This window comes from Hipposideros armiger, unplaced genomic scaffold, assembly GCF_001890085.2.
Source record: "Hipposideros armiger isolate ML-2016 unplaced genomic scaffold, ASM189008v1 scaffold_1159, whole genome shotgun sequence".
NCBI classification, from domain to species: Eukaryota; Metazoa; Chordata; class Mammalia; order Chiroptera; family Hipposideridae; genus Hipposideros; species Hipposideros armiger.
In genome coordinates this window covers 225,358-240,698 of record NW_017732509.1, presented here as the reverse complement: position 1 = coordinate 240,698, position 15,341 = coordinate 225,358, and the positions used below count along the sequence as shown (strand labels likewise).

The window sequence follows — 15,341 nt, the reverse complement described above, 5'->3', positions numbered from 1 at the left end:
GAGCTGTTGTTCAGCATCTTAGCTGTAGAGGGCAGTGTCACTGGCCCTCCTGTGGGATCCAAACTGGGGCCCTGCTGCTCAGAGCTGGTGTCCCAAGCCAGCTCTTAACCAACGCGCCACTCGGCCGGCCCTAGATCCTACAACTTTTAAAATATATTCTGGATAGTAGATCCTTAGCAGATACACGCAAATTCTCTCCCAGTCTGTGGGTTGTCTTTTCACTTTCTTGTTGGTGTTCTTTGACCCAGGAGTTTTTAATTTTGATGAAGCCCAATTTGTTTCTTTCATTGCTTGTACTTTGGTTTCATATTTAAGAAGCCATTCCCTAATTCAAGATCACAGAGATTTACACTTTTGTTTTCTTCTAATCATTTTAGAATGTTAGCTTTTACATTTAGATCTCTGATCTATTTTAATTAATTTTTGTATATGGTGTGAGATGGGGGAGGGTCTAAATTTATTTATTTATTTTTTAATATGTGGATATACAGTTGTCCCAGTACTATCTTTTGAAAAGATTATTCTTTCCTCCATTGCATGGTCTTGGAAGCTGTATTTTTGGCCTAAATTCATACATATACAGATATTTTCTATTCTTTTCAATATTATTGATATACCTTATTTTTAAAGTATGTTTCATAATAAAACATTCATCTATTAAATAAATATTTATTGAGAGTCTTCACTGCTAGCCTCTGGGCATACAGATGTGAGTGGTACTGACACAGTTCCTGTCCTCAAGGAGTCTACATTCTAGAGGGGGGCACAGACAATGGGTTAACAGAGAAAGGGACAAATAAAAACAGTTGCAATTGAGAGTTATAAGAGGGGAAAAAAGAGGAGGTGGAGAATAAGGATGTACTTCGGATCAGAAGGCCAGCTAAGTCTTCCAGAGGAATCAGAGACCAGCTGTGCAAAGTTTCTGACGCTGTAAATAGTATGGCCTTTTGGAAAAACTAGGGAAAAGATGGGGGCAGTGACATTGTAGAGTGAGGGCTAAAGTGGTGAGAAATTATGGCAAAGTGGTGTGTACTGAAGGGAAGACCAGCAAAGCGATAAGAGAAAGGGGAAGCAGAGAGTAGAGGAGCATTATTAGATTTGCATTTTTGGAAGACCACAAGAGTCTGCTCTGTAGATTGGGTGAATGGAGGTTGAGGACCAGCTATGGAGCTATTTTCTTAAGAACTATATGTGAAACAGGGGTATGGATCTGGGTGGCCGTGACATTAAAAGTGGGGGGACTCCAGATTGAATTTGGAGGCGTGGGGGTGAGGGGAGGGAGGCAGGGCAATGGCTGAATGGAGTCAACAATGAGTAACAGGGATGTGGTGTGAGATTGTGTGAAGTTTACTAGGAAATGCAGCTGGAAGTGAACGCAAAGGTCCCGTCAGAGAGGCCAGGAAAGGATCTGGGGACACTCACCGCAAGAGGTCGATGGCCAGAGGCCAGCAGTGGGAAGGTTCGCAGTTTAGTGAGCTCCCTGAGGAAGCTGTCCAGCCAGATTGTCAGGAACTAAATGTTCCAACCTTGGCTCTCCCAGTTCCTGGCCGGGCGATCTAGGGCAAGGAACTCGAGCTCTCTGTGCCTCAGTTTCCTGACACTTGTGTGAAGGTTGCCGACTGCAATTATTAAACCACATGAAATAAGGATTGTTCTAAGTCAGGTTAGCCTCGTTCCTCGGTAGGGAATCAGACCTCAGCTCTCCAGGACGGGAATTGGCCCAGGTTCTCCCCGCCGCACCGAGCTGTCTTGACGTCACGCAGCCCAGTAGGCCTCGCGCGCCGCCCCAAGGATCACGCGCACGCGCACGCGCGGCTCCGGGCCGTGCTCCGCGCCGTGCTTTGGCGTCGATCCGTCGGGGCGGTCGCACGGCGTCGCGCACGCCTGGGCGGGGCACAGAGCGCTTCTTCCGAGCGGCGGCTGCGACGCCCCAGCTGGGCCCAAGATGGACCTCCCGGCGCTGCTCGCAGCCCCGAACCCGCGTGGAGCCCAACATGGCGGCGGCGGTGGTCCCGGCGGACTCTGCCGAGGCCCGGGGCCGCCGCCCAGTCCGAGTCCCGGGCGCCGCCGCCTGCTGCTGCTGCGGGGTCCCGAAGATGGCGGTTCGGGGCCGCGGCGAGGGGAGGCCCTGGCGGCGACCGCGGGCCCCGGGCCGAGCCCGCCGCTTCTCGAGGACGGCGGCGACCCCTTCGTGGTACTGCTGGAAGTCCCGCGCGGCGCCGCTCTCGAGGCCCCCGAGCAGCGGGAAGCTGAGTCCGTGACCGGCGCGAGCCCCGCCGGCCGCCCCCAACAGGGCCCCAGCGGCTCGGCCGCAGCCCCGGGGCCCAGTGCGGCCCTCGCGGGCACAGTCACCATCAGCAGTCAAGACTTGCTGGTTCGCTTCGACCATGGCGTTTTCACGCTGGCCGCCGCGCCGCCGCCAGCTGGCCCGCCCGCGCCGCCGGGCGAGGAGGCCGCCAGCCCAGCAGAGGGCCGCCGCGGACCCCCGGCCCCCGGCCTCAGCGCGCCCGGCTACCGCTGCCCCGAACCGCAGTGTGCGCTCTCCTTCGCCAAGAAGCACCAGCTCAAGGTGCACCTGCTGACCCACGGCAGCAGCCAGGGCCGGCGGCCCTTCAAATGTCCCCTGGACGGCTGCGGCTGGGCCTTCACCACCTCCTACAAACTTAAGCGGCACCTGCAATCGCACGATAAGCTGCGGCCTTTCGACTGCCCGGTGGGCGGCTGCGGCAAGAAGTTCACCACCGTGTACAACCTCAAGGCGCACATGAAGGGACACGAGCAGGAGAACCTGTTCAAGTGTGAGGTGTGCGCCGAGCGCTTCCCCACGCAGGCCAAGCTCAGCTCCCACCAGCGCAGCCACTTCGAGCCCGAGCGTCCCTACAAGTGTGACTTCCCCGGTAACCGCGGGGCGGCGGGCGGTCTGCAGGGGGGCTCCCGGGGCCCCAGGTCCAAATTCAGTTGCTCAGAGTGGGTGCGTTGGCGCCCTGCCTCTGGTTGTTAGGTTGGGCAGGATTTAAACTCGGTGGGCCAAGTACGAGGGGCGGGAACGGAAGCGCTCCGGTGTTTGTGTTGTAGTTCTTCCCAGGGCATCTGAACCCTGCATTGCTGCGGAGATTAGCACAGCGAGGTAGCACAAATAATCACAGACGTCCTTCCCCCATGGTGGAGGCAACAGATCTCTCTGAAGATGCTTCTGGTTAACAAAAGAAATAATTGCACCTTCTCAGAGATTTGTTGTCAAGTCTTTATTTTCCTCAGTGTCATCACTTAGGTATACTCACTTACCAGATATTTGCAGGGCACACACTCAGTGCTGAACGAAAACAGATGAACGGTCAGATGCAAGACTTCAAAATGGTGTAGTATAGTTTTTGTGCCCATTATACTTTACTTTGGACTAAACAGTTGCGTGAAGTTCTAGAAAGCATACTCCTTTTACAGATGAAGCGACTGAAGCTGAAAAATGTGGGGAAAATCCAGTGGTGGTTCTTTGTCCAGTGATTGCTTGCACTGGTGGGAGATAAGGCTTCAACACTGTGAACTCTTCATCAGAATGGGTGGATTTAGGTGCCCTAAGAAAGACAGTGCCTCCAGGGAGGAAGAGAAGATTCCTGCATGGGATGGAGTTGGCTTGGGGAAACTAGGGTACCAAGCAGTGCAGGTAGATGTGGGTTGTGGTAAGGGTGGGGGAGGGCCAAGCGGAAGGTGAAGGATTTTCCATGGCCCCTTCATTGAAACAAAAAGGCAAGCATGCGCTTAGCATGAGCCTTGTGTGTATTGACATGTTATATACATGCATTGCTCTCCTAATGTATACGTTGTAAAATATACTTGAGGATGTGAGAGCGATCTGGCTGCTACATCTGTAACCCCATTGATCGCCAGAGTTGATTCAGCTGATCTGGCTGACTAGGCGGGTGTCCTCTTCCTCTTCCCGCTCCATGTGCGTCCATCCTGAAGCTGCGCGCTAAGTTGAAGAGGACGACCTTCCCCGATAGAGGAGAGGACTGTTCTTTGGTCAAGGGTATACAAGTAGCTGCGCTCCCCTGCTAGACCTTCCAAACAAGCTCTCAGGATTCATTTGTAGGAGAACGTAGGGTAGTCAAGCTTCCAAGACTCCAGACACATCCAAATGAGGTGCTGCATGTTGCAGCCTGCCTTCCTTAAAAACAAACAAAAAATATATATATATGTGTGTATATATATATATGTATAAAAATACATACATATATGTGTATGTGTAACTATATATGTATAGTTACACATACACACACACACACACGCACTTGAGCATAGGGACTTGGAAAGAGTGAAATGAAAAATACAGGTTCCAGTATTTTTTCCTTCATATACTCTGGGGATCTGACAGTGGCTTAGAAACATTCCCTAGTAAAATGCACAGAGAGCATGATTCTGAGAAGATCAGGAATCCAGCCTGCTTTAGGGCATGAAGTCTTCCTGAGGATTTTGAGCTGGATGATCAGTGGGGCATCAGTGTTCAAGATGGGTAGAAGCAGGAGAGGGATCAGTGAAGCCTCATGTAATGTTCCAGATAAGAGTTTCCTGCAGGCTGATCTAGGCAGTGGCAGTGGGAATGGTAAGGTGGCTGCAGGTAGGAAAGATGCAGAGGCAGAATCAAAGAGCTGGGTTGTAGATGGGGGAGGGTGGTTCTCGAGGTAGGCAAGAGATTCAGCATGCTCAGATTTACCTGACTACATACACTAAAGCCTAAAACGGGGGGGCGAGGGGGGCAGATTTATGGCAAAGAGGATGATTTTAGGGCATTTAGGGAGATTAGCATTTCCCAGTTCAGTGTTGCTCGGAAGAACAGGGTTCCTTGGGCCAGTACTTTTATGTGGTGCTGTGCAGTGTGTATCTGCTGGGTAGTTTACAGTCCCTATGGTAGCATCCACTGGTATGGAAAGCCTAAGAATTGCTCAGGTAGGCTCCTTTGGCTGGTGGCTCAACTGGGGGCTGAAGATGTTGGTGATATGAGTGAAGATGATCCTGGTAACCTCCTTTGACAGAGCAGGGAACCCTGAGGAAATGGGCAGAAGAGAAGCCAGATGACAGATATGGGGGCTGCCAGCTGCAGAGGATATTAGGGAGCACATTTATAAGTGTAGAGGTGGTGAAAAAGTCTCAGATATTACCGTGGTTTGTGGCCCTTTCAAATTCAACCCTAACAAAAATCTTGTTCTTCGGTATATAATTTATTTCATTGAGTTTTCTTGGGTCTCACACGGGCAGCGTTGACATTTGAATTCAAATGTGCAAGATCTGTGCTGCAGAGCTAGGAGAAGATGGCTGTGACTGGAGGACTTTTGCTTTGATCAGGTCCTTCACCTCTAAATCACATCAAAACAGGTAGCGCTTCTGTGCCTGTTGGCTGCCCTTAGCTACCCCTACTTTAGCCAGACGTCAGTGGTCCTAAGTTTCCAGAGGTACTTCTGAATCATTTTCTTCCTTGTCTACTTCAGTGTCAAGTGTCCTGGGTGGTGGCTAGTGTAGCTGTGTTCTGTGATTTTGCCACACCAGTGAGCAGGTTTGTGTTTTCTTTGTTCAGGCTGCGAGAAGACCTTTATCACGGTGAGTGCTCTGTTTTCCCATAACCGTGCCCACTTCAGGGAACAGGAACTCTTTTCCTGCTCCTTTCCTGGCTGCAGCAAACAATATGACAAAGCCTGTCGCCTGAAAATTCACCTGAGAAGTCATACAGGTAATGAATGAGCTAGAGAACGCAATATCATTTGGTTCCAAGATTTGTCTTTGTATTAGCTTGCATTTGTAATTATGTGGTATAACTTTCTTTTCTAAGGTGAAAGACCTTTTATTTGTGACTCTGACAGCTGTGGCTGGACCTTTACCAGCATGTCTAAACTTCTGAGGCACAAAAGGTAATCTTTGCATTTTGGTTGAATTATCACTTTTGAAAATGAATGGTTTATTTGTCAGTAGCAGAAGCCTATGGGTGAAATATCTGTAGATTTTTTTTTAAAGAAAAGCCCAGTGTAGATAATTTGGAAAATTTAGAAAGCTGTAAGAAAACCACTGAGGATCTGATCACCTAAAGTCAGTTTTTTTCTGTGTGTGCTTGTTTTTAAACTTAATTGGCACCCTTTATATACAGTTCGATATTTTTAAGAAAATTAATGTGGAATAAGCTTTTCTCATGTCAATATAGACTTTTCATGGTGATAATGATGACCTTAGAGGGCTTAGCCTGCATGCAGGTGACATTCAGCACTTTGCATGTGTATCTCATTTAATCTTCACAACAACTCTGACTGATAGTCTTATTCTCCCTGTGTTGCATTGGGACTCGAGGTTGAGTGGTTTTGTCCATGCTCACACAGCTGGGATTTGAGGGATTTAATATAAAAATGTTACTCAGGAAAAGACAGTGTTTATAAGTGGGCTTCAGAAGGTCCTTTTAGCATTGCAGTGGATTTTCTCTGCACACCTCTCATTGCCCTCTGTTGGTTGGAAAGCTTGTTTATTATTGGGATTCCTATACAGTGGAAGTAGCTTCATCAATACACTGAAACTCAGCTGTTGCTAGATTGAAGCAGCAATGATTGTTCTGTGTCTGACTCTGGGGTCTGCTAGGTCATTAGAGTGGAATTTCTAATTACAGGGTGGCTAAACTGCAAATCTGCCCATGTGGGCTAGACACACAATTAAGATTTTCCGAAATGTTCAGAAAATTGTTTTAAATGCAAAGAGTTTGTAGTTTGGTATATTTTGCAGAATTTTAAAAAAGAGTCAACCTTCCGGGTTGTGTGAGTAATCATAGTGCCTTGTTTTTCTGTTCTGGAAGGAAACACGATGATGACCGGAGGTTTACCTGCCCTGTTGAAGGCTGTGGAAAGTCATTCACGAGAGCAGAGCATCTGAAAGGCCACAGCATCACCCACCTTGGCACAAAGCCATTCGAGTGTCCTGTGGAAGGTAGATTTTAATATATTACTTTGAGCTGTAAACTAGTACCATGTCCACATTGATGTTGTAATTTTTAGTTGTTTAAAGGTAAGTTTTGCTTAAAGACAGGGTGAGTGTAAGTTGTAGCATTAGATTTGCTTGGCTAATTTGTGTTAATTGCTCTATCTTGGGAACTGTGTATTGGAAAGAAAAGACTTCAGTATGAGCCGTGGTTTGATTCTTGGCCCTGCAGTGCACTCAATTGAATCTGTGGCTCTAGTTAGTTACCTGTTTAATTTGGTAGTTGTGAGGATTAGGTGAACTTGTATGTGAAAAGTGCTGTTTTGGCATCTGGCACATCCATAGTAAATGGATGCTACTAGGGCTGCGATTGAACAGAAGCAAAGCTGGGCTGTTTTTCTAAAAAGTGTATTAGGGAGGTTTTTTTTCTTTAAAACACCAAATGCATGACTCATTCACCAAAAGTCTGCTGTGTGGCTTGGCTGTGCTGGCCCTATTCTAGCACTGAAGAGGCACTGGAGGTTGGCGGAGGCAGGTCAGGCTACAGTTGTGAATTCAAATCCTGGCTCTACCTCTCCCTAAGTTGATGACCTCAGGTAAGCTTCTCTGGACCTCAGTTTCCTTATCTGGAAAAGCTGAAATCAGTTCCTAGAAGGTAATGAATGTAACACAGATGGTATAACCAAGACACAGTGCTGTCATCAGCACTCAGTTGGGGTATGACAGGTTGATAGCTAACATGCAGGGTGCTGTGGGGGCCCAAAGGAGGTCACCTAAACTTTTCCTAGAGCATGGGGCATGGGAATGGCCAGTCAGCTGAAGAGTGAGGGATAGCTAGCCAGGGGTGGAGGTGGCAGAAAGACCAGCGTGGGGCGGTCTCCTAGAGCTGCAAGAGTAGCAAGCTTTTGAGTGTTTGGGGCAGAGGAGCGATGGGATCATACTTGAGTTTAGACTCAGTCTGATTTCCTGGGGAGATGGTCTGGTGTCTGGACTGGGCTTTGGCAGTGGAAGGGAGAGAAGGCATAGACAGAAGAGATAGGAATTAGAATTAACAGTGCTTGGTGAGGGTTTTGGAAGATGGGGGTGTGGGAGAGGCAATAGTTGGGATCAGTATCTCAGTTTAGAGGCGGACACAGGGCAGGTGGTTGGAGGAAGAGGAGTTGGGTTTGGACGTATACTACATATTAGGTACTCATGGGCTTTCCAAGTTCAGACACTCAGAGGGCAGGGGGCTGTGCTGCTGGGGCATGGTGAGTAGGTGAGCTGGAGTGAGGCAGGCAGCACACTGATAATCATGTAAGCCATGGAAATGGATGCGTTTCTCAAGAAATAGTTTACAATTGATCCTTGAACAACATGGGTTTGAACTGCGCGGCTTCACTTAACATGCAGATTTTTTTCAGTTGACCGCAGTTCAGTTGACTCATGCAGTTCAAACCCATGTTGTTCAAGGGTCAATTCTGTGGTTGGGAATCGGTGTACTCAAGAGGGATGACTAGTCATAGATGTGGATTTTTGATGTTAGGTCAGTGCTCTTAACCCCCTGCATTGTTCAAGGGTCAACTGTATATTGAAGAGAGGCAGTATCATGATTAAGAGCTTGAATGCTAGAGTCAGACTGCCTGGATTCAAATCCCAGACCTGCCACTTTAGTAGCTCTGTGACCTTGGACAAGCAGATTAAGCTCTCTGCGCCTCTTTTCCTCGTCTGAAAAGTGGTAATAAAACCTCACAGGGTTATTGTGAGGGCTTGATTAGTTAAGTTTAAGGCATATAGAAACCCCTAGAAAATGTCACCTACTGCTATTGTTATGATTGCTATTAAATAACAAAAGAAGGCCTAGGACAAAACCCTGGGGACTGCCACAAATTTAGGTAAAAAAGTAGAAAAGGGACCCTGGGAGGGACCTCAGAAGGAACGGCAAGAATGGTAGAGTTGGTGGTGCTGAGGCCAAGAGAGCAGGTTTGCGAAAGGAGGGGAGTCAGTCCTGAGTGCTGAGGCACAATGGAATGGTGAGGAATGTGTGGGGCTCCTCTGGCAGACAGGGACATTGGGTCTTTTCGCTCATGGAGCAAAGTTCAAGTTTCAGTGGAGTAGCTGGGGCAGAGCTCTGCTCTGGTACCTCAGGGGTGGGCTAAGGCAAGGCTGAAGATGCTTATGCCATTCCTCTTCTAGAAGTGTTTGAAGGAAAGACGAAAGGGCAGTTGCTGGCTACATAGGAGGGGTGTTTTGGTTTTGCTTGTGGCAACTATATCCTTGAGAACTTTTGAGTAAGTTGAGTGTTGAGGCACCGGTAGAGGCAGAAAGAGATGCAAATAATGGGCGAGAGGGGGTGATAGGGCAGTGGTTGGTTGAGAACGCTCTTCTTGGGGAGTGGCGGTGAAGGCAAAGAGCTTGATGGAGGGATTCCAGAGCCCTCTTTCGGATAGGGTGAGAGTTGATTATTCTCGAGTCTGGGTGATTATACCATTTTCTCTGCTTTTGTAGATGCTTGAAATGTTCCATAATAATAAGTTAAAAACAAGCACCGCCCTCCGTTTCCATGGTAACAGGAAGAGGAAGAGAGGCTAGGACCATTGGCAGCGAGCATATATGAGGGAGGGCAGGTGGAGGACCGAGGACAGCATATTCGATATGGGAGCTTCCCCAAGGCACGTGTGATGGTGTCTTGGGTATGTCGCAGTGTCTCACATGGAGTCGAGGTTGGTAGATTGTTTTGTGGTCACCATGTAAATGATGATGTGAGCTGAGCAGGTGTCTGTGGAGTTGGGGATTTGGAAAGAAGGTTGTTGTTGATGGGCTGCTTCACTCCTCTCCAGGGTGGATTGACTTGGTGTAAAGGTGGGTTGTTGTTTATTAATATCTTTGATTTGTAAAGAACTGGCACAAATCTCACTAGATAACGTTGCAATTAGGAGAGAAAGCTGTTAACACATGAAAAAAATGGTCACACTCCTGGTCACCAAAGGAAATACAAATTAAAATGACATATATTTTGTTCCCTGTTGAATTAACAAATATTTTTTAAAATGGAAACTCAACTGCTGGCAAGTGTGTGGCTGATATCCCCGTTGTGGTTGACCCCTGCCCTTGGGAAAGCAGTTTGATTGAAAAGTGAATTCGGTGCCTCTGCTCTGTGAGTTCCCTCTAAAAATCTGTGCTGAGGACTCCCAACTGGAAAGGGGGTTTAGGGATATGGCAGATAGAGGTACTGCCATGCACTGTATGGAGCAAAGTAGCCATCATAGACAGGGTGCTTGGGGGTGAGACCTACAGCATCTGTTCTGTCTGTTGTGTTTTCCTAATGTTCTTTTATGAGCCTGACCAGGAAACAAGTTTGAAGCTTTGTTTGAAAATGAAATAAGTTCAAAACTACTCTTAGAGGTAGCCAAAGCCCTTACTCATCTGGCCATGTCCTACCTTTATAGCCTCTTTTCCTAAAATAGTTCTACTCTTGGCCCTAGACTCCTCCACCTTGCCACCCCAAGAGGTACCATAGTGTAACAATGCTCTTTTCCACTTTGTTAGACACTGTGCAAGTACTCTGTAGGTTGGTAATGGTTTATGTAGCCCTCATAACCCCTGTGAGGTAGGTGACATCCCTACTTTACAGAAAAGAAAAAGGACACCTGAAAGGATAAATAAGGCCACTCGCTAGCAAGCGGCTGAGCTAGACTTGGGATCCAGTCAAGCTAAGCTCCAGAGCAGGCTCTGTTCACCTGGACCTGCTGCCCTTCATGGCTTCCACGCCTTAACTTGGTCTGCTGCGGATGGCCTCTACCCCTTGTTGAGGCCCAGTTGCTTCACATGATATCTGCCTCCTGAGACCTTTTCTCTGTCCTCTCAGGAGGTGTATTGCTTTCTTCTGCTTCCAGCACACTTCACAGCACTACAGCTGGTTTTATTCTGCCCTTTGTAATGATACTTGGTTGTTCACATGTCCCTACCAGGTCACAAGCTTATAGCTGCCAAGAACCCCACTTCCCCTTCTGTCCCCATGGTGCAGAGCTCCAACAGTGGCTAGTCAGGGCATGGACGAAGGTGGCTGTATTTTTTAATCTGTCTTGTCTACTCTCTGACCCGTGTGCAGGTCTGTGGTCTTACTGACTGGCTAAGCAGTTGAGTAGTTAGCAAAACAGTGCCAGCTCCAGGCTCTGCTCGTGCCCCTGACTTAGGGCCATTTGCTTGGTCCCTCTGGGCATCAGTTTCATATTGGTAAAATGAGAAGAATTGGCCTTGGTGATCTGTTGAGAAAGCTTCTAACTATATGTCCTAGGATTATGATTGTTTTTATGGTAGTAACTTAATAGAGGTGATTAGTATAAACTTTTAGCAATTGTTTAAGGCATTGTTTAACAATTTAACTTAATCTTTCCAGCATCCCTGTGTAGTGGGTGAAGAAACAGGCTCAGAGTTAACTTGTCCAAGGTTACACATCTTATACACAACTGATGTGGTACTTCAAGTCTCCTTTTAAAAACAGTTTGCTTTCAAATTTGATTTCTTGTGATGCTGCTCCAAGGGATATTAGGTGTATGTCCCTTGCCAGTGATCAAAGCGTGGACATGCATTATCTTATGATTCTGATGTGATGAGGAAATGTCAATGCTGGTTCCTTGGTAATCCACAGGTTTAACACTCTTCATTCTTTTGGTTCCAGGGTGCTGTGCCAGATTCTCTGCTCGTAGCAGTCTCTACATTCACTCCAAGAAACACCTGCAGGATGTGGCTGCTCCAAAAAGCCGTTGTCCAGTCCCCAGCTGTAACAGACTCTTCACCTCCAAGCACAGCATGAAGGCGCATGTGGTCAGGCAGCACAACCGGCACCCAGGTCTGCTTGATTTACATCCCTCTTAGGGAGCTGTAAAGATATGTAAGCTCAACGTGTGTCACAGGAGCAAAAGTGTGTTTCAGAAGTTGGCTGAGTCCTAGGTTAAGTTAATCTAGCGCAGTGAGGTCTTACCAGCCCATGGACCATGGTTACCAAGCCTTATGGCCTCTTTTGGACTCTCCGCTTCTTGCCTCTGCCTCTCTGATCCTTCTTGTCTAAATTGCTTCCCTTGAAGAACATTCAGTCTTCTACCTTGTTGGCTTTTCCTAGCATGTGTCTCCTAAATCTGTATCCCCTGGTGACCTTTGTCGGAAATTCTGAGCCTGCCCCTCCTCCATTTCCATCTTCTTCAGTTCTTTCTAAGTTCCATGGTTCTTTCTGACCACTCCCTTCTGTCTCCTCTTCTCCACCCTGCTGCTGAGGAAAGTCCTTGAAGATGAGAAGAGTTGTGTTTCAGGACGTGGATGGGAGTGGGGGCGTGAGGGCAGAGAGGGAACCACGACGGTCGTCCAGAGGTGGAGTCTGGGCACATGAGGGCCTGTTCATCTGGCTATATGATGGCATGGGACTTAGAATCCTGCATCTCAAGGCCACATGCATAGTCCTATGGGCAGGTTTGAGGGCTCTGAGTGAGTATGTGGCTGCCTGTCTCCTAGAATACTCACACCACCCTGCTTTCTGGGGTGTGGTGGGGTTGCTGCACCTGGCAGTGCCTGGGTGGTGAAATCCTAGTTAGCTGTAAAGTTACCTGAGTGTGTTGCTAACCAGGCCCTGCTCACTGCCACCTGTATGACAGGCAGCACTGGCGTTGGGGCTTAGCCACTTCCCAGCTCTGTGATCCTGGGCAGGGTACTGGTTTGTTAGCCTCCGTTTCCCCATCTTTCAAACATGGAAGATAATTTGAGTGGTTTTCGAGTGAAATGTCTTGTTAAAATGCCGAGAGTAGAGCTTATGAGTTAGTGAATGTTTGTATCCTTCCTCTGGCTTCTGATCCTATTTAGTGTGGTCACTTTTTCCCTCCTTTGGCTCTAACAGTGATTGCCATTCAGCTTTGTATTTAAAGAAGCTGCCTTTCCAGGTACTAGGTGTCTTGAGGACTCATGTGACAGGCTGTCAACTCATCTCACAGAGGCCAGTTAAGCACCGTACACTGGTGTTTCAGAGGCCCTCAGTGATCGTTTGGGTTCCTGCCTCTGTCTCTAAAATTTACCCACTCCTGCCCAGCTCTGAGCTGCAGCTCTCATGCTCTGCGCCCGGACTCTCTGCTCCTTCCCCTTTCTTAGCCTGGCTCTTTCAGAAGTCAGCAACAGCACCATTTATTCTCTGGATGTGAGAGCCTCGGGTGCTTCTGTAGTGCTTGTTTCCCAGGCTCTGCATTTATGATGTGACATTGACTTCTGTGTCATTCTTGCATGCCATATGTTAGGTGTAGATGACCAGGTGTTGACCCTGTGCTCGCCTGATGAGAAATAGGTGCTTGGGAACATCCATTTGTGGTGGACCAACTTTGCCAGGAGCTATGCCAGGCCTTGGATTGGCTGTTTGAGTTGTCCCTCACAGTGGTCCTATGCTAGGGGGGTCCTCACCACTTTGTCACTGACAAAGAAGCTGAGGCGGAAAGGAGAAGGATTTGCCTGAGGTCACATAGGCAAGGAAGGGCTGGAGCGAGGTCATGATTATAACCTTATGTTTTAGATACTCTATTAATTAATGTTTATTTAATGATTTTTGAATACCTGCCCCTTACATATAGCAGGTCTCTAGTAAATATCTATGGAATTAATAATGTGCTAAATAGGAAATTTATGATCAAATTGGTATCTATTTGCACTGAGATTATTATTATTAATCTTTTCATAGGGAGCTGAGTCCTCAACATTGTCAAGGGAATTTTTAGAAACTTTTGAAAAAGAGGCAGTTTTTCATTTTTAGTTATGCTAAAGAATCACTGGTATTTTCTTTCAGAATGTTTCATTGGTACTAAGGAATACTTAATGAAGCAATAATACGTTGATCCTATTTTTAAACTTTGAGGTAATATAATAACTAAAGATATATTCTGAATTTGGTCATTTTTTAAAATTTATTTTTGAGGGGTCTAGAATAGATTTTCATACGTTTGCATGAGAAATATAGGCACTCTGACCTGGTGTCCACAACTAGAAAGTATGAGTTTGAGATTAGCCAGCAGTTGGTGTGGGAGGAATAGAGCCGGGCAGCTGAGAGCTTCCCCTCTGGCTGGGAACTGGCGCATTCTAGAAGCTGCGGGTAGGAATTTCTTGAGAAACAATAACATCAGGTCCTTGTTTGCTCCTTTGCCCAAATCCTTTGTGTTCCTGTTGTTCTGTTTGCTTGGTGCTTGAAGAGTCCTTGGATTTGGGATGATTGGGTGCACTTGTGTATAAACCCCCAACTTGAATATTCATTGAAATTTTTAAGAATTATGTTAATGTTCATTCCCTTAAGGGTATTCTGATTTTAAATTATGTAAGTGGATAACAAATAATCAAATGCTTGAAGAGTATTAAGACCAGTAATTCAGACTGAAGGACGAGGGATCTACTAAAATTGTTTCTATTTAATCATTAAATGCTGCTTAAGAGCCAGGCACTGTGCCTGGTGATGAGGGACAAAGATGGTCAAACAGACTCTGCAACCTCAAGATGATCAGTCTGGGGGTAGGAGGGAGTATTAGAGGATGGGAATACCGTGGTCGTCGGTGGAGGGGAGCCCATCTCCAGAGTGCCTGGGGGGACCTGATCTGTTGAGTTCTCTGCAGCTCCCTAGAGCTGGGGCCCACAGGCCAATGTTTTTCTCACTGATCACCCCCAGATGACTCAAATCCGTTTCAGAGTGACAGCTAGTTGTGGAATGGGGCATAGAGTTTAATGAGACGTGAGTTGACACGAGCTAATTCCAAAAAATATCCCAGAGCCAGAGTTCAGCTTGTGTCCGACTTGTGAAGATTTGTGTGCCATGGAAAGTTTTCCAGTCTTATCAGAGGTAGCTATTATATGCAGAAAGAATATAGGGTTTGAATCCGGCATCACATGGTTTCAAGTCCTGTTACCAATAAATATGACTTTAGAAATGATGTTATTTAGACTCTCAAGTCATTTTCCTCTGTCTGGAGAAATCCCTGTCAGCTCGAGGATTTGAGACAACTTACGTAAAATGCCTGATATGTCATCACACTGCCTACATTCAGTGTGTGGCCACCTTTAATGTGCCAGGCAACAGGAGCAGGAAGAAGTTAGTTGATGTTGCCTTAATGGGTTTCTTGCTAACATCTGGAACACAAGCAAAACATCTTAGTCTTCTAAAGGCATAAAATAACTGGAATGTTCATTTCTTTTTCAGATCTCTTCCCTCAGCTAGGAGCTCCGAGTTCGCTTCCACTCAGCAGTGAACTTGGCAGCCCAGGCCAGAGCGAGCTCAACAAGATAGACCTGGCGGCGCTCTTCTCGGATGCACCTGCCGATGGCAGTCGTGTGGCAGGAGCCTCAGATGAGGCGCTGACCTCTGGAATCCTGACTATCGATGTGACTTCCGTAAGCTCCTCTCTTAG

The 15,341-nt window shown here is 47.2% G+C and overlaps 1 protein-coding gene across 2 annotated transcripts in view; it reads left to right on the top strand.

Annotated features, from left to right (window-relative positions):
• The first annotated feature begins 1,851 nt into the window (after positions 1-1,851).
• ZXDC (ZXD family zinc finger C) overlaps positions 1,852-15,341 on the top strand; it is a 61,816-nt gene continuing 48,326 nt past the window's right edge. The window contains exons 1-6 of one of the 2 annotated variants that reach the window (XM_019632660.1): positions 1,852-2,897; positions 5,567-5,719; positions 5,819-5,897; positions 6,821-6,951; positions 11,603-11,773; positions 15,134-15,280. In XM_019632660.1, the coding sequence (XP_019488205.1) occupies positions 1,946-2,897; positions 5,567-5,719; positions 5,819-5,897; positions 6,821-6,951; positions 11,603-11,773; positions 15,134-15,280 (1,633 nt within the window). In that variant the 5' untranslated portion in view covers positions 1,852-1,945. Of the gene's footprint in view, positions 2,898-5,566; positions 5,720-5,818; positions 5,898-6,820; positions 6,952-11,602; positions 11,774-15,133; positions 15,333-15,341 lie in introns of both variants that reach the window. The other variant, XM_019632661.1, reaches the window with a different exon arrangement.